Below are 24,149 nucleotides of genomic sequence, written 5' to 3'. Positions count from 1 at the left end.
TACTAAAACTTTCTAGCGCCTTGTTTTCGCATCAAATTGATTAATGCAGTTGAATAGTTACCGACCACTCTCACTGTTCCACGAAGCATTACGCTGTCCGATTTTAAATTCACTTTCCTCAGAACAGATTTCTCTGCAGACAGCTTCCCATGTGTGTTGCAGAAGAAACTGCTCAACTGTTATTGCCTGATTTCTGATCATTCTAGGAGTAACTATCCACATCTTCGATCACCAAGCGGTGATGGAAGATGTGACAATAGACAAAACGTCATCTATCGTTTAACAAAACTATACAAAACGATATATGAAGCAAAAGTTATAAACAATGAACTATTTTAAAAAATACTTTTAAAATGCTTAAAAAATGAAAAGTTTATTAATTTTAATCACCTTTAGGAGTAAGGAAACTACTTCTGTATGTCCGTATTGAGCTGCCGAGTGGAGCGCCGTCTCATGGTCGTGATTCTGTTAAGAGAGTTTCCATTGTTTATATATATATATATATAAACACAATCATATTAAAAAAACTAAGAATAAGTTGTAAAAAAGTCATAACAATTATAATGAACTATTATGTAATTTCCTTATGTAATTATGTGACAACACCCACAACAAGTATGATATTTTTAAAATATCATCTGTCCAAGATTAGACGATCTTTCGCTCCCACGAGTAGAGCTTTTTTTTTTCCCCGGAGACTCAAATTGCTCCCTTAAGGCAAAAACCTCAAGAGAGCGAACTCAAAAAATCTCGAATCACATCGCCCAAGGAGGTAACAGCAACAGCCGAACCTCAGTTGAACTTCATTGGTACAGCATTGCCATCCATTACCCTCCAAGGGTATTAATCAATCATCAATCACCAACTGTTTAAGTAAAGGTGATATCTCAAAAAATCGGACGATCTCTAGGCCACTCCATAGTGGCCGAAAGACCGTCCCTATCTCAGCGTTGGTTCCACTCAGAGACGGGCTCCCCGACCACTGAGCAGAATCGCTCAAATTCCGAAGAAAATCATTCACCGACAAAGCCCTCAGCGGGCCGTGCCGGAGAACACTTTCCCCGGAGACTCAAATTGCTCCCTTAAGGCAAAAACCTTAAGAGAGCGAACTCAAAAACTCATCGCCCAAGGGGGTAACAGCAACAGCCGAACCTCAGTTAAACTTCATTGGTACAGCATTGCATTGCCATCCATTACCTCCAAGGGCATTAATGAATCAATCACCGACTATGTAAGTAAAGGTGAAATCTCAAAAAATCGGACGATCTCTAGGCTACTCCATAGTGGGCGAAAGACCGTCTCTATCTCAGCGTTGGTTCCACTCAGAGACGGGCTCCCCGACCACTGAGCAGAATCGCTCAAATTCCGAGGGAAATAATTCACCGACAAAGCCCCTCAGCGGGCCGTGCCGGAGAACACTTTCCCCGGAGACTCAAATTGCTCTCTTAAGGCAAAAACCCCAAGAGAGCGAACTCAAAAACTCATCGCCCAAGGGGGTAACAGCAACAGCCGAACTTCAGTTAAACTTCATTGGTACAGCATTCCCATTCGTTACCCTCCAAGGGCATTAATGAATCAATCACCGACTATGTAAGTAAAGGTGAAATCTCAAAAAATCGGACGATCTCTAGGCCACTCCACAGTGGGCGAAAGACCTTCCTAATCTCAGCGTTGGTTCCACTTCAGCTCCCCGACCACCGAGCAGAACCGCTCAAATTCCGAAGAAAATAATTCACCGACAAAGCCCCTCAGCGGGCTGTGCCGGAGAACACCTTTACCGGAGACTCAAATTGCTCCCTTAAGACAAAAACCTTAAGAGAGCGAACTCAAAAACTCATCGCCCAAGGGGGTAACAGCAACAGCCGAACCTCAGTTAAACTTAATTGGTACAGCATTGCATTGTTGCCATCCATTACCTCCAAGGGCATTAATGAATCAATCACCGCATCTCACGGTCGATTCTCCTCCAATCCCTTAGTCCTTATAAGGACTGGCTTAAAGGGGCGAAGCAATAATGCTTTTCATCTTCCCCGTTATCTGTAGAGAGCAGTGTAGGGATAAGGTGTTATTGAGCAATTAAAGCTCTGATCATGGCAGGAGGGTAACAGCAATAGCCGAGCCTTCAGTGAGAACTTCATTAGCTACAGCATTGCCGTCCGTTACCCTCCAAGGATATTCCCTCCAATCCCATATTTTACTACCTCAATTATACAAAGATATATAAATTATTTATATTACTGTATTTATAAAATTTGTTAATAATAATTAAATATCTGTAGATTAAAGATATAAATAAAATATTTGCATACTATAATATAAATACATAAATAATTAATACAAAATATACTTTATTAAAATTAATTATCAAAATTGTATTAATTTTAAAGAATCTAGAAAAAATTGATGAAAATTTTTCAATAAAAGATTCTAAATGGAAAATATTTAAATATTTGCTAAATCAATTCAGAAAAAAATTTAAAATGAGTAAATCATTTCATGAATTTAATAATATAAACACACACACAATTTTTTTTTCATTTGTTTCGTTTAATATAAAATCTGTTGATTTCATTTTTCTTAAAGCCATTGAAAACAATAAACAAATATGAAAGTACTGTGACATTTATTTATATTTATTTACAGAAAAATAAATTATTTTTCTAACAATATTCTAGGGATTCCGTAGATTCTTTCAGATTTACTGACAGATAATAAATGTTATGAAGAGTTAACCTCGTGCCAGACGAACAATAAATAATCTTCGATTACATTACTTACCGATAGATTGACGTTAGGTTGAGATGGTCCTTGCTCTAGGAGCAGTTGTACTATTTCTGTGTTTCCTGTCCATGCAGCTAAATGAAGGGGTGTTGAGCCTTTGTGATCGACCACATTAGTTGAGGCCTCATACTGAAGTAAGAGTGAAACGATGTCCCTAATTTAATGATTAAATATGCTTCGTATAAACATTTCATAGCAACTGACGTAATACAAAAACTACATTATTTATGACTGGACAATAAAAACAAGTCATTTGCCGATTTGTTCTTGGACTGATTGCGAACAATTTTTCCGAAGAAAAATTGTTCAGTCTATTTAAAAAAAAAACAACAAAAAAAAAAAAAAAACTTAAAGGCATCACATCGCATATGTTAAAAGGTTGCCTATTTAACAGCACGCCTTTTAACATATGCCTATCGTACCCGAAATTTTTAAAGTCAAATAATGAATCCTATAAATACAATGTATAAATACAATGAGATTGTATTTATAGGATTTTTCCTCTCCGCCCTCTGGAGAGGAAAAATTGCTTAAATGCTGTAAAAAGAAGATATTGATCTTGCTTTGACGTAATATGTATGGCGGCTGTACCTTTTATTACAGAGCCATTTCTTTAAAAGATACTTTTTCTGTGACAGGAAATGAAATAGTAAAACAAAGAAACGACCCTCAATCTTTGTGAGTCTGTTGTGATTGATTTACTGGTGCTTCTTAGACACCTTTCGATTGTATTTTTAAACACTGAGAGATATTAAAGGCTTATGTCTTTTTTTTTAATACTAAAGAAAGGTTTCAACTTCGCTATCACTCCAGATCACATCCCAATGGTTGATATTATTAGCAAACTAGATCAACATTAGGATCTGACACCACATAATCTGCGTCATATAACGCTTACAGGATGACAAAATAAGAAATACATTTTTAATCTTGATAGACATTACAGTATGTGGTCACACTGACTGCTCCACTAACGTGATTTCTCTCTACTACGGCAATATTACTACGGCAGTCACGGAAAAGTATCCATTAATAGTCCAGCAAATTAGTTTTCGATAGACTATCTCCATCTATATGTGAGATCTGAGACTGGTAATTTGCATCTCTGATTTGGTGACAGAAATGTTGTGACTAAAAATGTATTTACAATACCAATTCGAATACCTGTTTTGACACTGACGACAGAACTACGTTTGTCTCTATGATGTATTTGGTCACTTATTAAATATAAAGAAAATACAACTCAAGACCGAGTCTCTCTCTCTCTGATGAAAAAGTTATTTTCAATCTTTCAGGCCATACATTATCAAAACCAGAAGTCGACTTACTAAAGAAAGCTTTCAACTTCGCTATCACTCCAGATCACATCCCAATGATTGATATTATTAGCAACATAGAAAAAGCACTTTCTTCATTTCGAAAATAATAGCAAATGATATCCGATTGAAAAGCACTATTATTCTTTCAACTTCAAAACCACCCAACCTCAATATAATCCTCTTGATTATATTGAGGTTGGGTGGCTAGCTCTCTCAAACCTAAAAAAAAGAGCAAAGATGTAATCATCTTGAACACTATAGACTACATAACAAAGATCACAGAGTTAGTTTCAGACACGTCAATCTATCGCGTATTAGATTTTGATCCAACTTTAAAAAATCAAAAAGAGACTAATAACCTATTACGAAATATAACAATTGGTCTTTAGACTTACGACGAAGTCTGAAATCTCTACACCTCACTGACGCCACGCTTATATAGTGCCCTCAAAGTGCACAAAATTGGAGTTCCGCTCCGCTCGATCGTTGACGGAAAAAATTCTCCTACATATCTATTAGTTAAACATCTAGCCCGTCTATTCAAAGAAAACATTTAAAAAAATCAGATTTCTTCATAAAGAATTCTAAACATTTCACTGAAAAATCAAAAGGCATCTTAAAAACAGACATCCTCGCAAGCTTAAATGTGGTTTCTTTATTTACCAGCGTACCAGTTGAAGAAGGTATCAATATCCTGGACAATCTCTATCCGCATGACCAGCTCAGATTTTCTGCCATTGCCTCAAATCGAATTATTTCAAAGTGAATGGTACAATATACTAACAACTGGATGGGTTAGCCATGGAGTCCCTTATCACCACACTGCGCTGATCTGTTCATGGAAATACTAGAAGCTGACATCTTTTCCAAATTAAACCCAAAGCCGTTGGTTTGGTGGAGATATGTTGATGATGTTTTCATAATTTGGAGAGGCACAGAAACAACCCTTTTGAATTTCTTATAAAAATAAATTCCTTCCACCAAAAACACAGTTCACGTTAGAGTTTTAAAAGAATAAACAATTGCTTTTTCTAGATACACTAATCAAGAAACAAGAGGATGGACAAATCCAGCTCACAATCTACCGCAAACCAACACACACTGGACGTTACCTGCACTTTAAATCGACTCACCATATTGTACAGAAACTCAGCATAATTCATATGCTTAACAATAGAGCGACCGACATCATCTCAGAAGAAAAAGATCTCCTCGATGAACTCACTCTCATATCTCAGACCCTGATAAACAACGGTTACCCAAGAAATATAATCGTAAAGATTCTTCATAGAAACCCTGCACAACAGCAACCTTCTGTCACGCAATATACATCGTCCATCGCCATCCCTTATGCAGGCTCAGTGTCAACAAAAATTGCAAAACTCCTTAAGTCCTTCAACGTCAGAGTTGCTCTTAAACCGGTCAAGACAATACGCCAGATTTTAAGATCACCAAAAGACATTAATGCCTTCTTCAAATACGCAGGTGTGTACAACATTCCATGTTCCTGTGGATTAAATTACATAGGGTAAACATCGAGAAGCCTGGAAATTCGAAAAGAAGAACATGTAGGAGACGTGAACAACAACAGAACAGATACTTCAGGATTAGCCCATCACTTCTCGATCTCTAACCACACCATCGAGTGGGATAAAAGCTCCATGCCCTATATAGAAGAGAATTTTCGATGTAGAAACTTTAAAGAAGCTGCCGTGGTACTCCGCTCTGGAGAAAATCTAAACATAATTCAAGGAATGATTCTGAAAGACATCTGGAAAAGCCTAATAAGTTTGCTCAGCTTACCAGAATTTCATTTCGCTAAAAACTATATAACGCGCTCAAAAAACAATGGCTGATATACCACGTTCCATGCTTATGATGTTACGCGTCGGTTAATTTATTTCACAGCGTTATTCCAGTCTTCTTTTTTACTAGCAAACATTGAGTTCCATGTACCGTTACACATGTCCTAAAGAAGCCAGACAGAACCGCTGGTGAAACTTGCAGACAATTGTATATATTTTCAAAAAATTTCTGGTCAACTAATAAAGCCAATTCTGTTCAAGTTTATTAAAAACTACGTTTTTTTCTTCGTAGTTCCACAAATATAACATAACAAAAGAAAAGAAATCGGAATAATGGTGTTTAAGAAAGTTTAACTAAATTGCAAATTTTGTAAAAGTATAAAGTAAAATTTTTAAAAATTCTTTTAAAAATTATTCTTTCTCTATGTTTTAATTATATTTTTATTGATTTTTCTATAAAATTAAAATTAAAATTTAAAAAATACCAGGAACTCTAGAAATATATCTTTTTATTAGATACCGGTTTACGATAATGAAAACTTGTTTTCGTGAACATTGTGGAAAAAGCATCAAAGTGGTTATTGAGTAATATTTTATTATGATTATTAATTAAAAACAATAACTCTTTTTATAAAACAGAATAAAATACTTTTCTTCTTATTTTGGAGGTCTTCGTCTTGTTTTAGAGAATTTTGTTTTGTTAATTACCAGTTTCGAGATTATATGGACGTGCCCAAAATCATGATTTTTTTTGGGCCATTCCTCCAAATGGCTACCTGAACATCCAGTGCTCCAATGCACCATGCCATATTGCACTGTTTGCGCGAGACTGGTTTCCACAAAACAACATTGAAGTGTTGGATTGGCCAGCTCATAGTTCAGACATCAACCCCATCATACATTTTTGGTACGAATTAGAACGCCAAATTCGTTCCAGACCACAGCGGCCGTGATCAGCATCAGCAAATGGGGGGGGGGGGGGTAGCTTTGCGCGAGGAATGGAAGAATATTCCTGATGCGACGTATCAGAAATTGGTTGAAAGCATTCCCCGAAGGGCAGTTGCTGTCAAAGGTGGTCCTACTCGGTACCAGAAATGTAATTAAAACGCATTTTTTTGACCACAACTAGGTATCCAAATATCTTTATCAACATAGTGTATATGGAATCGCATGCATAAAACATATTAAACTGTAATTATATATTTTTGTATTGCATTTATAAATTTAGTTTTATGAATTTATCATTATAATATATAAATGTCTTTAATTAGAAAACTAAAATATATGAAATGTGTGATTACAAAACAAATTCGATTTAAGAGGTTTGATGTTATGGAAAAAAAAACGCGGAGACAAGATTATAAATCAATATATGCTTTAATTGATCGTACAAAGAGAGAAAGTATGTTCTTCATATATATGAGAATCTCTACGTTTAAGTTTCGCAAAAGCAGCGAAGGGCATAATGGAACGATAGATTTTAATACAGATAATGTCTAATGAGGACACAAACCGCATTCGAGTTTTTTAAAGATGACGAATATGGTAAAAATATCGGCTTCCTAGAACTTCAATAAATGAAGGATTTGAAGTGCATAACAATTATGCACTTAAAATTATTATTACAATTAACTAAAATACTAATTGTAATACTTTAGTTATATACTAAAGTATTACAATTAAAAGTATCAATTCGTATTTAACTGATCTATGAATAAACAAATTTAATAATTAATTCGGCCAACTATTGTAAAACACTAATTAATTATTTAGATAAGAATAAGAATAAGAATTATATATCTCAGTGGAAATTTATTTTACGCTCCCAATCTGTGGCTCTTTGTTGAAATATCAATTATTAATATGAATTACAATTAATTTAACTATCAATGATTGATTGCTATTTTTCCCTTTAGATTTTTATTTGATTGGTTGCTTTGATCGTTTTGGATCGTTCATGTTCTATTCATTCCAGTTGTTTCAATTTTCTTTTATTATTTTTTATTATTCATTGCATTTATTCGTAATTCCTGTTTTTTTTAAGTCTTCATTACTTATCTTATTCATTCCCATCATCCTTTAACTGTTCTGAGACTTTCCAGTTCAGTTGTTTATATTCTGCGTTTATCTTTCTTTTTTTTTTTTTTTTTTTCATTCTCCGTCCAACTTTCTTGGTATTGCTATGACCTTATAAATTTTAATTATACTTCATTTCTTGTTTCGCTTTGTGCTGTTTGACTTATGGTACCACACGTTGCTAGGAAACGGTGTAATTTATTATTTAGGATTTAGTATTCAGTTATTATTATTGTAGTTCGTATGGGACATTTACATCCAGAATGGCATAGTTTTCGTGAGTTACATATATTCATCAACATTATATATATTCGTCAACATTTCTGATTAATGTTTTATCTCATAAGTGTAGTACTCTTTATTTTGGATAGCCTCTGTCTTCTATTATGTTCCATAATTTTCGCGTATTAATTGTGAAAGGCTATTTAATAATCTATAAATACCATGGGTCTATATTTGAATTCTAGTTTTTCTCAAGTAACTTTTACTTTTCCTAAATTAAGCCTGTTCCTCTAATAAACTATCAGCAATAAGTTAATGAATGTTTTATTTTAAATTTTGCTATATAATTTATATGTCGTAGTTAGTAAATTAATATAGCCCTGCATTTGACTTTCCGTATGGAAATCAGATGTTTCTTAACGAGAATTATATTTCAATAAAGTAAACAATACAACACGATAACTCATCGGATTTACATAATTTATAGTACAAGATTCTATTTTTGAAAAACAAAAGAGTCAAGTCCTTATAAAGAGAGGCTTCTTTTTTTTCTGAGGCTTCTTTACATTTTCTTATAAAACAGTTATAATCAATATACGATATTTCTGTGTTTTATTAAATTACTTGTTGACCAGTATTTGTTGTGTGAAAGGCTAATACTGATCTGTGTTTTCTTTCTTTCTTCTTCTTTTTTTTTCTGAACGTTGTTTACATGTTCACAGATGCGTATCTCTCCAGATCGTCCGGTCTGGCCTACATTTTCTTCTCCCGTAGTCCTAAATGGACCGTTGGGTCATTCATGGCTTGTAGGTGATCGTCTTGGTTAGCCTCCTCCAGTCATCTCGGTCTCTTGTTCGTGATGTCAGTTGAGAAAGGGTGAAATAGGGGCCGAGGTCGGCCCCTAACCCTTGGTCCCGGAACGATTCCTTCTAGTGCTTGCTTTGGAATGCCATTAGTCCTCTCCACATGTCCAAACCATTTCATCTGTCTTCTTCTGATGACTGTCAGAATATTTTCCCTTTTTCTCCCGTCCATTGAATCAATCAGTTTTCGAACATTTTCATTGGTTTCGTGAGCGGTATAGGGGATTCTCAAAAGTCTTCTGTAAGTTTAATTTGAAATGAAAACTTACAGAAGACTGGCCTACATAATAAATGCTTAGTCCTATTTTTTTATTATTCTGCCTTATTTCGAAAACCTCTTCTGCTGTTTGTTTTATTCATTTATTTTTATTCGTTCATTCTTCATTTATATCACAAAAATCAGGAATTTAAGATGAGTACTCAGTCAATCGTTTTCAAATCAGATTTACGATTCTATTTTCTTTAAGTAGGTAATTTTTTTTTTACTTGGTTCTTGCAGTTTTTGTATTTTTCATTTTGCCTCGTTAGTATTTTTTTCAGATAACTAGAAAATACTCTACGTATATACGAGATCATTACCTCTACAATGTATTGGATTTCTGAAAATTTGGTTTATTAATTTTTAATTCATAAAATGATGAGAAATATCTCGACATATGATTATTACCGTTTAATTTTTTTTTCATATTTGCTTAATGCTATGGAGTACGTTTCTTACTGGACATTTAAAGTTTCCTGCAGTTATAAAATACTATGTTTTATTAGCATCGAATTTTCTAACATCAAATTTTCAAGCTTTAAAACGAATAATAAAAAAAATAACAACTTACAGAGCGTATATTAATCTTATAAAAATCTTCCATATATTTAAGTTTAAACGTATTAATGTATATTAAGTAGAAAGTAAAGTATAAACTAATATAAAAAAATATGTAAGTTTATTATATATTAGTATTTGCTTTATTTTATATATTTTAAAAATGAAATAATTGAGAAGAGAAAAGAAACATAATAACTACTAATTAATTTTTTATATGAAATTTATATATAAAATCTTACAAAAGTAATTCCGATACTGAGAGGGCATTCTCAGCTGTGTTGGTTATTCGAGACTGACAATGCAAAGCCATCATGAAATCTCAAAACAGCAAAAGTATCTGAAACCGAACACCCAGAAGTCCTTCATCCAAAAGCAGGGGAGACTTTAAAACATCTCCTTAGAGGTATGCACGGGGTGGCAGAAAAGTTTAAACCGGCAATAGATAAAGTAGGAGAACCTGAACTCCTCCTCACAGGGAAATATGGACCCGACATCGTCAGTGTAAAATGGGGTGACCTCTTCGTTGATGACATCAGCAAAATCACCCCTGAGCAAGTAGAGGTAGCCCTGGATATAGACGAGGAGGCAACTTCGGCGTTCTACATAGCTCTCTGCAAACTAGACATAGCCAAGGGAAGTGAGGTGGCCAGAAGAATCATAACAGCCCACAACAAAAGAAAGGAACAGTAACCACCTTGTGGATTTCTGTACTCAGCCTCACTGGTTTTTAACTCCAACAGGTGGGGGAGGACCTGAGAACCCGAGCAGCGAAAGCTTACAGCGAGGCGGTGCAGTTCCTTGTGAGCTGCATCACTCTGGCCAGATCCTTCCTCCACCTCTAAGTTTACCTTTCCATTCCTTCTCCAGATTTATTCTCTCTTTGTTTTGTTACATGTTTCCTTTTTAGGATTTTTCCTTTTTTTTAAAGTGAAAAATCAACGACCGTTTTAGAAGCGCCCCTGGGGGGCAAACAGCTAAAAAAGGTCAGCTGAGGCCTCTTTTACCTACTCTACCACTATGCACTCTATCTTTATTTCCTCTTCTACTATCTGCTGACTCTCAGCCTATCTTACTCTACAGGCCAATGATGAAGTTTGTTGAACTCACAAAATATATATAATCGCAAAAAAAGGTAGAATTGTCATGAATAACTAAATCGTTTACGTTATCAAAAACATATGAAAACTACAAAGATAAAAAAGCCTCCTGTTGGGAAAGCGTAATAATTATAAACATATGGTTTCACGCATGAAAGATAATATTGCGATTTATAACTTACATCTCAGGTATTATATTATGATCTATACAGTAAACAGTTGTACGTTGCTTAGAGTCGGCTTGGATATAAGATTAAGAATTTATCCTTAATTATGATTTAATTTTAAGCTGAAATTAATTAACAAAATCTTTGTTAAATGTTGCAATGTAGGCTTTCAAGTCGACAAACATCCATGCTCAAGGTAAAATTCGAATCCTCTAATATATATATATATATATATAGAAATTTGTTAGTTTATGTTAGGAAATTATATATATATATATATACACACACACACACATATATATAATTTTCTAACATAAAGTAGCAAATTTTCCTTCTGAGAAAATAAAAAAAATAGTGTTAATGAGACATCGAAACATCAAATAGCGAGCGCCTGTTATTAAACCGTGCATTGAGAGCGGCATCGTAGATCTGTATTGATTTACGTTAACACAATATAAGCATGAATGCCCTTCTTCAAGAATGGAAGCTAGGTGTAATCCACGTTTAACGCCCGAGTTATCTTTTGCACACGGCTCGTTTTATCACACGCACACGAGTAAATGATAAGGGGCAACCATCAGCTTCACGTAATTGTTGGAAATCGACAAGTGGAAAAGGCGTCAAGGATTACTAGGCAGAGTTGTAGGGTTTCTTTGATCATTTGTATGATACAAAGTATCGTTCTATGGCAGCAAAGGGCTTTATGGAACAAGAGAGAGAGAGAGAGAGAGAGAGAGAGAAAATTTGCCAAGTAGTGGCGATTTGTTTACTTGGATTAAGAAAACGCACTCAAGCTTATTGCCGAAAGCCATGATTATATCTTTCACCAGTCTTACCAAAGTCCGTATAAAGTCAGCTTCTGGTTGTTTGGTTATAAATCAATATTTCATTTCGACTGAGAAATTCATGAAATGGTTTAAAATACACAAATGCATTCATTTCAACTGCCTCTCTCTTCGTTTTTTAGTTTTCTTTGAGTATCTGAAGGGGTCGGTTTCGCTTATGTATATAGTTTATTTTAGTTTTATCTTCTTCCTAACATGGACTTTAGGTCAGGTGACCTTTTCCGGTCTCATGCCATCTCTTTCTTGGTCTTCCGATTCTTCTTTTTTGCACTTATTTTATATTTTATAATATTTTTGGTAGTTTGCTGTTTGTCTTTTTATTTAAAAACTTTTTAAATAAAAAGTTTTTTTAAATAAAAAACTTTTTATTGAAAAAGTTTTTTTATTAAAAACTTTTTAAATCATTTTTCCCCCCTTTCTGCCACTCTAAGAATGTCCGCAATTTTGAACGCTAATTCATGCGTTCCTTGAAGTGTTTTTTTAAAAAATAAAATAAGTAAAATAATAACATTATTATGCGTTTGAATCTTCAAACTATGCTGTATAAATCCTTCTACTCACGTGCATTTAATTTCGGGGATCTGTTTAGCATTTTCTTGCATGCTATGAGCAACTTCAGATATGGGAGACACACTTTAATAGATAACTTTATATTTAAGTTAATGCTACAATGCTCCGCGTAGGGAGCAAAGCAAACATTTCGGTTCCGGTTAACTAATTCTATGGTCCAAGGTTTAGTTTTTCGTTCAATTCTACAATTATCTAATAATAAAAATTGATTAGAGTGAAATTAATCTTGTTGCATGGCGCAACTTTGTTCTAATTATCCTTTAAGTTTACTTTAGGATTATTTCATTACTTTTATATTAGAATGTTAATTTTATTATACAATCTTCAATGTGTGTTATTTAAAGTTGCTTTGAAAAGAATTATTAAGGAAAATTATCTGTTATTCTTTATATCTAGAAAATTTCTTCTCATCTCTCAATTTACTATATTCTCTCTCTCTCTCTCTCTCTCTCTCTCTCTTAATTGACTATCTCTTTCCCTCTCTTAATTCATTATTTTTTTTCTCTCTCTCTCCTTTCATTTCTCTTACTCTTTCCTTCTTTATCTTTTCTTGCTTCTTGTCATATTTTTGACTGACTTAACTTTGTTATTTCTTTATGTATTCTCAACGTGTTAAAGAATGCAAACATAGATAATTAATTATCCAACAGTTATCCAAAAATTTTATTTTATTAAATCTAGACTCAGAATACACTCTATAAATCTACACTCTATAATCTGCACAACCATCAAAAATAATTCTTATAAATATAATTTTAATAAATATAATATCTTATAATTCTTAAAAATAATTCTTAGAAATAAATAATGGTTTGTTTGCATTTTCACAGGAAAATGGGAACAAAATTAATACGGAAATTAACTTAAAAAACCCTCATAAGTATTACTTCTATTCTAATACAAATCGGAAATATCAAACATTTCAGTGTAAGAACAGTGACTTCAATCAAGTATTATATGCAAACCTTGTAACTCTGGTTCCAAGTTGAATATTATATCCCCAATTTCATTTGACAGGCTTATTTAAATAGACGCAATTTTTCACATCTGCAGATTTAAGTCAAATTAATGAAAGATCTAGAACACAATTTAATTTGTGCATGATAGTGCGTGTAAAATTAAAATCTGCAAACAACCTTACAAACAGTTGAAATCTGAGGTCTTGCTTTTACGTAAAAGTTCTCTAATAGTATTATTAAATATTGCAAAATAAATACTAAGTAGCAAGACTTTAAAAATGTCAAATTTTGTACCAAACTAAAGATTCAACGTTTTTATAGAAATGTTCATATTTTCTGAAATTAAAAGTTTGTTTAAAACTCTTAATTTAACTCGGTATTTGGCAGACTTTTTATGTAAAAAGTCTGCCAAATACAGAGAAAATGGAAGATTGCAATTTATTCAATTTATTGCAATCATCTTCCATTTTCTCTGCTGTTGTTGAATATTGAAAATCAATGCTGTTGTTGAATATTTCTCGAATTTCAGAGGGAAAGTTATATTCTCAGAAATTAAAACAATAATGTCAGCATTATTGAGAGTGCTTTTATATGAAGGTTAACCAATGCGACCTCTAGAGGAAAGAAGGGGAAGGAAGGGTTTTTTTTATCGTTTTTACTAATTTCAAGGTGGTTTAATTCTATCAGAGCTGCATTTCACATTTTAAATTTGCATACTGTGTCGTATTGAATATTTTTGTTAATCAAAAGTGTGCATTAATAATATTTAACTTAAAATCAAACTTACACCTGGCGAAATTATTAACTTAAGAGTTTTTTTTTTTTTTTTAATAAGATTAAGGTGTGCAACTCAAAGTTACGTTCATTTAGATTCCTGCTGATTCTCGGTTTCCAATCTCGCTGATTGGCTGTTTACAAATTTCCATCTTGTACGTAGTATTATTCTTTAACGTGTTTTTCACTAAGTTAAAAGCTGAAAATATCTATAAACAGGTTTTTAAGTTAAAAACTTAAAATTTCTATAAAATAACTTTGTTCTTTAATTAAAGTGCAACATCAAATTAATTTCCATAATTAGTAAGGTGAAAGACCCTTCTATTTAATGCAACAGTTTTTAATTATTTAAATCAGCAATACATAGTTTAAAATACAATCCCATATTCGTGTTAAAAATTCAAAAAAAAAGATAAAAATAAATAAATACAGAATTAAAATAATAATTATTATTAGTAGTAATTTTGGTAATAATAATAATAAACATTTTGGCAGTATTTAAAACCATTTTCCTAATTTTATTATTACTATTTTATAAATAAGAAGTATTTTAATAAGACTGACTCAGATAAAACCACATTAAAAATATTTTGCCAGTAGCGATTTCGAATGTAACAAAATCGCCAATGCGTCAGCAACTCCTGGGGCAGTAACGCGTTTCGCAAATGCGATGCTTTAAACATTTGATTCATTTCGTAATAATAATAGTGCACGGAGCGGTCGCTATAGCGATGAAGTCAGCAAGTTAGCCACCCACTAACGGATGTTTTATAATTCACTAGAAGCCTTGTTGGCTGTTTTTCACTTCCACTCTGCACTTATAATCATGTCGTTCGCTGATTCGTGAACAATTTGTGTATGTTCATTGAGTTGCTCACCACAGATGGAGAAAATGAGTTCGCATAAGTTATTATTAAATAATGGCGAGTATTTTTTAATAAACTTTCCTCATTAGACGTAAATTTCGTTGTCGTTTCGGATAAAAAGATTAATTTTAAGCGTTTATAATTTCGATGACTTGACTTCACTCCGTCCGTTTCTATTTGCAACGAAATTGGTATTTAAGTGGATAATTTCTTTATCGTCATTTACGTTGTCGACTTACTGAATCCTTAAGTGGCGATTAAGTTGCAAAAACGAGCTGATTTATGAAATTACTCCCATCATCAGTTGCTAAATTTGGTGTCTTTTGGAAGGTGTTGACAACTATACACTCCTCTACGTATAATTATAATATGGGATAATATCGAACATTTTTGGTTGCTGAAGGAAATTAGAAATCTTTTTGTGGTTGCCCCGATACTGGTCGTTCTCTGCAAATCCTCAAGAGTACATTCAAACACCAAACTAGTAGTGAAGTTACCTAAAAAAACGCCATCATAGCACGCACTGATATCGTTTTGATTTCGAGTTTGTCTGAATAATGAACAGAAACCAATATATATATATCGTACACAGAAACTTATCACAAAAAGGAAATATACGGTAAATCAATAACACAATTTAATGTATAACAAAAAACGTAAAATCTGTTAAAACTTAATTTTTAAATAAAATAAATTTAAAAAAAATTAGGGTGTATTTCTTTTAATTGCATAATAAGCATTATTTAATTATGCATTATTCAAAATGCATAATTTTAAACTATATTTGAAATGAAATAAATAATAATAATAGAGGGAAATAAAAAGAAAAACATTTCTTTAGTATGAGAGTTTGAACAAATCACTGAAATGCACATGACTGGCAGGTCTGTTGTAATCTCACCAGCAAACACGATCCGCTTTTCATAATTTTATAAATATTTTAGTTACTATCAGATATATCATTAATGATATGAAATCATCATCACTGCTGTTTACACCTACATTTTAAGTGTTATTTCAATATTAGTTCACCAGTACTGTTCAATAGATTAAGGTTATCAATAATCAGGGGTGTAGTCTTAAAAGAAATAGTGCCAGGGCTCTACCTCGGAAACAAAAATCCAGAGCACGATGTGCGGTATTATTATTATTATTATTATTATTATTATTATTATTATTATTATTATTATTATTATTATTATAAATATATAAGAAATATATAAGAAAGCTACAAAGAAAGTCAGAATTCGTTCAAAAATAACACAAAATCCTTGGATAACACAAACTTAATCCTCGAAATACACAGAAAGGACGCTTTATGGAAAGAATTAAAGCGATATCCAAATAACACAGCTTTAAAAACTGAATATAAGATAACAAGGAATCGTCTTACAACACAAATCAGAAAGGCAAAAAGAAGCTACTACAGAGACAAAATAACCTCTGCACAAAACAACATGAAAGAAACCTGGCATCTGATCAATGAGGTGCTAGATTGTGTTCCCAACACCACTGCCTCCGAAACCATAAAACACAGCTTCATGAAAGACGCAAAACCTATCCAACAACTTGCAAATGACTTTAACCAATACTTTGCAGACTCCATCCAAGAACTGCACAGAAATATTCCCCCAATCAAAAAAGGTAACCCTCCACTTGGACCACAATCAAAACAGACATTATGGTTCCCAACCATAAAAGAAGCAGAACTTCTCTCTGCAATACATCAAATCAAACCAAACAAAGGCCCAGGAATTGATGGGCCTTTGTTCGGTTTGATTGACCTAAAGACCTAAAGATATAAAGCAACATGCAACTAGTTTAAGTCCTATCCTACTAAAATTAATAAATAAAATATTTAAAACAGAACAGATACCAAGTATGCTAGAGACCGCCATAGTCACACTCATATACAAACATGGAAAAAGAAATTTAATCAGCAATTACAGACCCATTGCAACATTACCAATTATCAATCAAATTATGGAGCGGATCATACTGAAGAAACTCACAGCATACACAGAGACCTTTCATATTATCCCCAAAACACAATATGGTTTTCAGAAAAATAAGGGAACAACATCTCTCTTGGAAGACTTTACAGACGTAATTAATATCGCCTTAGACAAAAACAAAATTGCCATGGTAGTCTTTATTAATCTAACTAAAGCATTCGATACACTCACACATCAAACCTTGTTAGAAAAGTTGAGGCATGTTGGAATAGACGGGCCTCTGCACAGGTGGTTTACAAACTACCTTCAAAATAGAAAGCATATCACACGTATCGGGTCAAGCCGAAGCAGAGAGCTACCAGTAACCTGTGGAGTACCACAGGGAGCTGTACTCTCCCCAACTCTATTCAACATTTACACGCACGATATTAATCAGCTACCACTCAAAGGTAAGCAATTCCAATACGCAGATGATACAGCAATAATATCCATCCACAATAATGCAAGCTTAGCCCAAACAAATATGCGACATGACATAAATCTGATCATAGACTGGCTCACGAAAAACTCCATACACCTAAACTCAGAAAAGACAAAATTGATGATATTCAGAAATCCACTGACGCGACCAGTTGATAACAAATATATACCCATCCAACATCCACTTTCCAACATAAAAAACACACAGAACAGCAAAACCACTACAATCACTCAGGTTGAAACAATACGATACCTTGGAATTTACTTCGATGCAGATATGAACTGGAATAGCCACATAAACCATCTACACAACAAACTCCGAACAATAAGTGGTAAACTCTACAGGTTAAAAGACAGTTCCCATACACCTAAAAACACTAATATACACAAAGCACTATGCCAAAATATACTAAGATACGCCATAACAATGTATGCTTTCTGTGCACTCTACAAATTAAATAGATTAATGTCGCTACAGTACAAAATGATAAAACTGATCTTTTGGGAACAAAGAGAAAATAACGACTTTATATATACTGTAATGTCAGAACACAAAATACTGATAGCAAAGCATTTATGTCACTATGCAGCTTTGCTAAAACATTATTTCGATACCAACTACAGGACAGTCAGAAATACATACCGTATAACAAGACCTCAGACAACTAATTATATCACATATAAATACAATAATCACTACGGAAAGGCCACGCGAAACTTCTACATCCCAGACATGATAAACAAATTACCTTTTTGAATACAGAAACCTTACAAACTACAATAGCCTGAAAAGAGCTCAAGGACATACTATGAACAAGAAATACGCACCCAAAATACCATACAAACTTAATGAAACACAAAATATTCGTCCAGGCTTCCAGTTCAGCGACGCATCAATACATTCCAAGTTATTTTGTGTGTGTGTGTGTGTGTGTGTGTGTGTGTGTGTGTGTGTGTGTGTGTGTGTGTGTGTGTGTGTGTGTGTGTGTGTGTGTGTGTGTGTGTGTGTGTGTGTGTGTGTGTGTGTGTGTGTGTGTGTGTGTGTGTGTGTGTGTGTGTGTGTGTGTGTGTGTGTGTGTGTGTGTGTGTGTGTGTGCGTGCGTGCGTGCGTGCGGGCGTGCGTGCGGGCGTGCGTGCGGGCGTACGGGCGGGCGGGCGGGCGCGCGTGCGAATTTCTCAATCATAGATTTCGTAGCTTCCAAACACAGCAAAAAAAAAATAACAATAAATAATAACCAACTGGTGTCATCCTCAGATAAGCTTACATATAAGCTTCGAGGATGAAAGCAGAGAAATTAGTTCTCATCCAAGATGTATCATATGTAACCAAATGCATGTAATGTACGTATCACATGTAAACCAAAGTATTTAATGTATGTATTATATGTAAACAAATGTAAGTCATGTATCATATGTAAACAAATGTATGTAATGAATGTAATAACTGTAACAAAAGTATGTAATATAGAGTGATTATATCATTGATATTGTATATATAGAGTGTAAAATTGCAAAGAAACATCTGTAATAATCATCATTATGAATATTATAATAATATATGTTGTAAACAGTTATTGTTATTATTATTATTTAAAAAAAAACTTTACGTACGAGAAAGTATTTGTTATGCATAATTGTCTTCATATAATGTATGTAATTTATCTGAGAAATAATAATAATAATAATAAAAATTATAAACACAATTATTATTATTATTATTGCGACGGCCATGTGGTAGGGAGATTGCCTTGTTTTCTGAAACGAAAATGACATGAGCGGCAAGCTGCTATTTTTTGACCGAACGCTGGAAATGCATTATAATTCTCATTATTATAATTCTTATAAATTATTATAATGAATTTAAAACTTTTGAAAGTTTTAAAAACGTACCAGGGCGTCTCCCTGGCCCGACTACACACCCCTGGTTATCATGTACACTTCTCAAAAACGGCAAAAGAGGAAAAATATTATTAGACACCAAACGTTTTCTTATGAACAAATACATACATAAAATTTAATGCTAGTTCAATTTTTGGTGCAATAAATAATTTTACACGAAAACTAAATACATGAGTCTTTGACCCAATGGGGTTTTGGGTGATAATAATAATAATAACATATTTCGAAAACTCAGTTGACGCAATGGTAATGAAGTGATTTCCAGCCTATTTTAGTGAGTAAAAATATCACACTGTTTTAAAATATTTTTATGAAATATAAAATAAATACATAAAGTTTTGATTATGAAATATTTATACCAAGTAGTTTTTCTTATGAAACAGGAATGGTTTGTTGTCTTTGTCTTTAAAGTCCAACTTTAATTTATTTTTGAGTTGAAACGCCCATCACTATTTGTTATCATTACAAATGAAGCCCGAAAAACAAACATCGGATAATTTTGATTTGTTATTGTTTCGATGAAACAATAACATCATAAGGAAGTATAATTTCTGTACATTACAGATACAAATCTCCATTTTCTTTTTAGACATAATCCAAGAAATCACAGTCGGATGGAAACTCGTGTCCAAGTTAAACGTGATGCAATGTTTCTCTTTCTCCTCTTTGTTTATTAAATCGATTGCATGCCCTACAGACGCTTATTTTGGTGATAAATATAAATCTCTCACTACTCTACGAATAGATCGACTACCTGAGCAATGAAACATCTTTGTTAAACTAAATAAAGTTTATCTTACTTGTGGCCATTAAGTGCTGATTGGTGAAGTGAAGTGTAACCACTTGCATCCTGTGCGTTAGCTCCCGGTCCTCTTCGTAAACTAGAATAGAATAAAAGAGCATTCGTAAAAAAAAAAAATAAAAAATAAATAAAAAATAAAATAAAAAATATATATATATATATACTCTTTAAAATTAAAATTCTTAAAAGATTAATAGAGAGATTTAAAATTTTTATTTCTTTTGATATTTTATTATTACGATTTTGACGTGTATACCTTTTGTTCTTGTTGTTATCATAAGACGGTGGGGGGGGGTCTTGTGATAAGAACAAAAACTCCCCCCTCCCGTGAAGTCAAAGACTCATCGCGGTTGGTCCCTTTGTCACACACACACACACACACACACACACACACACACACACACACACACACACACACACACACACACACACACACACACACACACACACACACACACACAACTCATCATACCGTACCTTAAATGCATTCATATTCTCTGCAGACACTGCAGTCTATGGCAATGCCTTTCAATCATTCACAACTTTCCATGCAAAAAAATCTGCTTCTTGCTCACATGCTCTTCTTATACATCTTCTAGGAATGACCTCTTGTTCTCTCGCCATTTGCGATCATTTTATAAAAAAAAAACCTTCAACATTAATCCTGTAACAACCCCTTACCAACTTGTACGTCTCTATCATATTACTCCTCTTCTCCATATCTGTTAGACTCTGCAAATTGCATCTTCTCAACATTTGAGAGACCAGAAACTACCTTACTGAATTGCTTCTGGACCCTTTTCAACATCTCTTCCTTCTTTTGGAAACCAGATGACCAAATATGTTCACGGTAGTCCATATATGACCTAATCAAGCAAAGCCCTTATACAATGGAACCAGAATCTCCTTACTCCTACAACGCAACAAATTCTGGCAGTGATGCCAGAATTTGTTGCGTTGTTCAGACAATTTTGGAAATGCGTCCTCTATATTTTGCATCCTTATCTCCCATTATCCCAAGATCTCTTATTTCCTTCACCTCCAACAATATATCCTACCAAGCGTAAGTTCTACATCGGATCTTTGTTTTCCATATTTTAAAACCTTAAAGACTCCTTGGAAAGAGGTCAACAGACACCCCCATGGGCAAGGTGCACAGTGCCATGTAACGAGTGTTTGTAGCCGGTATAAATTGGTGGAATGTGATACCCCCTCCCCAAGTCACCTCAACTGTGTCCGAGTGAAATGACTAAGAGAAGGGAACTGATGGAGTTTTAAAGAGATGTTGTGATAGGATGCCATGTTTCAAGTCTATCTGATCGGCAAATTGTTGACAAATTGGGTCATCTCAGGTCAACAATCAATGATGCTATACTGAGATGGAAACGCAGGGAGTCACCTGCAGTGGACGACTCACCACACAGGTGACCATACAGTGCTACGAAGGATAATATATAAAAATCGCCATTCGTCGGCGACACGTTGAATGCGGAGTTCCGGACATCGACTGGAACACGAACTTGCGCAAAAACATTCAGAAACCGAAGCTCACAAAGCGAGTTTCTGGGGTAGGACAGCAATGTTCACTTCCCCACATTACCCAAACCAACATGCAGCATCGTCTTCAGTAGTGCAAAGAGCATGTACAGTGAAGCAAGGAAGCTTGAAAAGCTGTGTTATGGAGCGCCAAATAACCCCACACTCTCTACCCAGAAGATGGACGTGGATGTGGCGGATGCCTGGTGGACGTCTCTTACCAGAGGGCGTAACCCAAACTGTAAAATTCGAAGGTAGCGGTGTGATGCTAAGCTCCTATCTTTCCTGGTTTGTCGCTGGATTTCTGTTTGTAGTGCCGCAAATATTGAACTCCGAGACGTATCTGAACATTCTGGACATTGCAATACAATGCTTCCTGCTTTGTGGCGTTTCTATGGAACTGATCATTGTTTCTTTCAGCAAGACAATGCACTGTGCCATAAGGCAGCTGTCGTAACGTGGTTCGTGGACATGAACGTCATCTCACTTGACGTTCATGTCCATATAGCCCTGATCGCAACACTTAACATCTATGGAATGAACTGGAGTGTCAGATGGGGTCAAGATACGTCCGCCTCACAACAGTGCAGGACCTCATTTCTACGGGAAGAATGGTCCCAAATTCCCATTGATCCCAATCGTACGCTGGAAAGTAAGCCCAGTGGGATAGCTGCAGTCATTGCCGCGAATAGAGGTCCTACCTCTTATTGAGGTGGGCGCGATGGCTGTTTGTTTCTCACACTATGGTGTCCGTTCACGTTTTTCCAAGCGGTGTATTTCGTAACATTGAACTGGTTTCCCACTCCCGTATTAATTCAATCAGGCTATTCAAGTCTTCTGGCAAGACCACAACATCTGCTTTATTCCTCATACTTCTTCATAACTTTGCATCATCTGCAAACAACTGAATATTCCCATTCAAATCTTCTCGAATGAGCATACAGGTTAAACAGCAATGGCTCTAAAAGAGAACCCTGATGTACATCATTTGTGACTTTCCTCTTCCGGGATATTGCTCTCCTATACACAACTTGCTGACATCAGATACCCAATCTCCAATCCAGTGCACTTGTCTAATATCCAACTCCATCTGCTCTAGATTGGATATTAATTTATCATGTGGTAATTTATCAAATGCCTTTATAAAATCTAGGTATACTACTGTATCCATCCCCCATTGTCCAATGCAGCTTTCGCCTTATAGTAATAAGTAAGTGGATTACTAAAACATGATCTCCGTTTAACAAATCCGTGTTATCCATTAAAGATATCCATCATGCTACACGATATGAAAAATATAAATAAATAAATGTATGACGAATATAAATATAAAAAGAGTATAAATCTCCTCTTATTTATTGATATGTAAAGCCTGTACGATATGATATAGCAAATGGAACTAAATTTATGGATATGAATAAATTTCTTAATATGAAAATATAAATATAAATGAAAGTTAGCATATATATCCTTTGTTACATCTAGTTATGGATAATTAATTTGTCCATTCTCCATCTTTCTCTGTTAAAGGCTTCTCTATGGCAACCTTTTCCAGCCATCTTCACTAGGTCATCCTTCAATATTTCCCCATCTACTCTTCGGTTGTTTAGGATGCTTGTGAGTGAGTGTTTTTTTTCTCTCCCATCGATCACTTTTCATCCGTGTAATATGTCCTGTACTATTTCCATTTTAACTTTAAAATCTCTTTCCCTATCCAACACCTTTGTTTCTTTTCTTATAGCTTCATTCTTTATTTGATCTTGTCAGCTTGCTGTTTAATATGTCTTTCTCAATTTTAAGCTCAGTTTTTTTTGTCATTCTTTCCAGTATTTCTTTAATTATTGTCCATGTCGCTGAAACTAGATGATATATCTTTTTGCTACAGAAAAGTTTCTTTTTCCGTTTGCCAAAAGCCATCCACCTTAGCTAAATCCTGCCTTCCATTGAATTTTTTAGATATACTTCTTTTTCCTGAGGTAAAAATTTCTTCCAATTGCCACGAGATATAGTAAATAGTATTTTTGTGATTAATACACAAAATGGGACTTATTTATAGAGATGTATTTTTTTTATTTTATTTAAACACTGAACAGTAGCATTTTCACGATTTGCCAATCTGGGTGATTGAATGGATAATGGTTTAAACACCGTACAGCAATAGAATTGAAAATGACGATAAAATTTTGATTTGAGGTTTAAAAAAAAATTTACATTTTTTTTGTTTTTATTTTATATCTTATGATTAATACAACATGCTGCAAGTTCAAATCCAGGGGAGGACATTGATTTTGTGAATGTTATTAACCCATGTGT

General features: G+C 34.1%; 1 protein-coding gene across 1 annotated transcript in view; it reads right to left on the bottom strand.

Annotated features, from left to right (window-relative positions):
- Window positions 1-24,149, bottom strand: part of LOC150104897 (ankyrin repeat and sterile alpha motif domain-containing protein 1B-like) — a 124,738-nt gene that overhangs the window by 86,740 nt on the left and 13,849 nt on the right. Inside the window, exons 2-4 of the mRNA XM_090395083.1 lie at window positions 20,299-20,379; window positions 2,779-2,935; window positions 391-465 (exon numbers count right to left, since the gene is read on the bottom strand). Coding sequence (XP_090251209.1) covers window positions 391-465; window positions 2,779-2,935; window positions 20,299-20,379 — 313 coding nt within the window. The remainder of the gene's footprint in view (window positions 1-390; window positions 466-2,778; window positions 2,936-20,298; window positions 20,380-24,149) is intronic.

Source organism: Typopeltis vanoorti, chromosome 7 (genome assembly GCF_054136105.1).
Source record: "Typopeltis vanoorti isolate ZY-2024b chromosome 7, IOZ_Tvanoo_1.0, whole genome shotgun sequence".
Lineage (NCBI taxonomy): Eukaryota > Metazoa > Arthropoda > Arachnida > Uropygi > Thelyphonidae > Typopeltis > Typopeltis vanoorti.
Note: the sequence above shows the minus strand (reverse complement) of the source record. Positions and strands in the feature narration are given on the sequence as shown.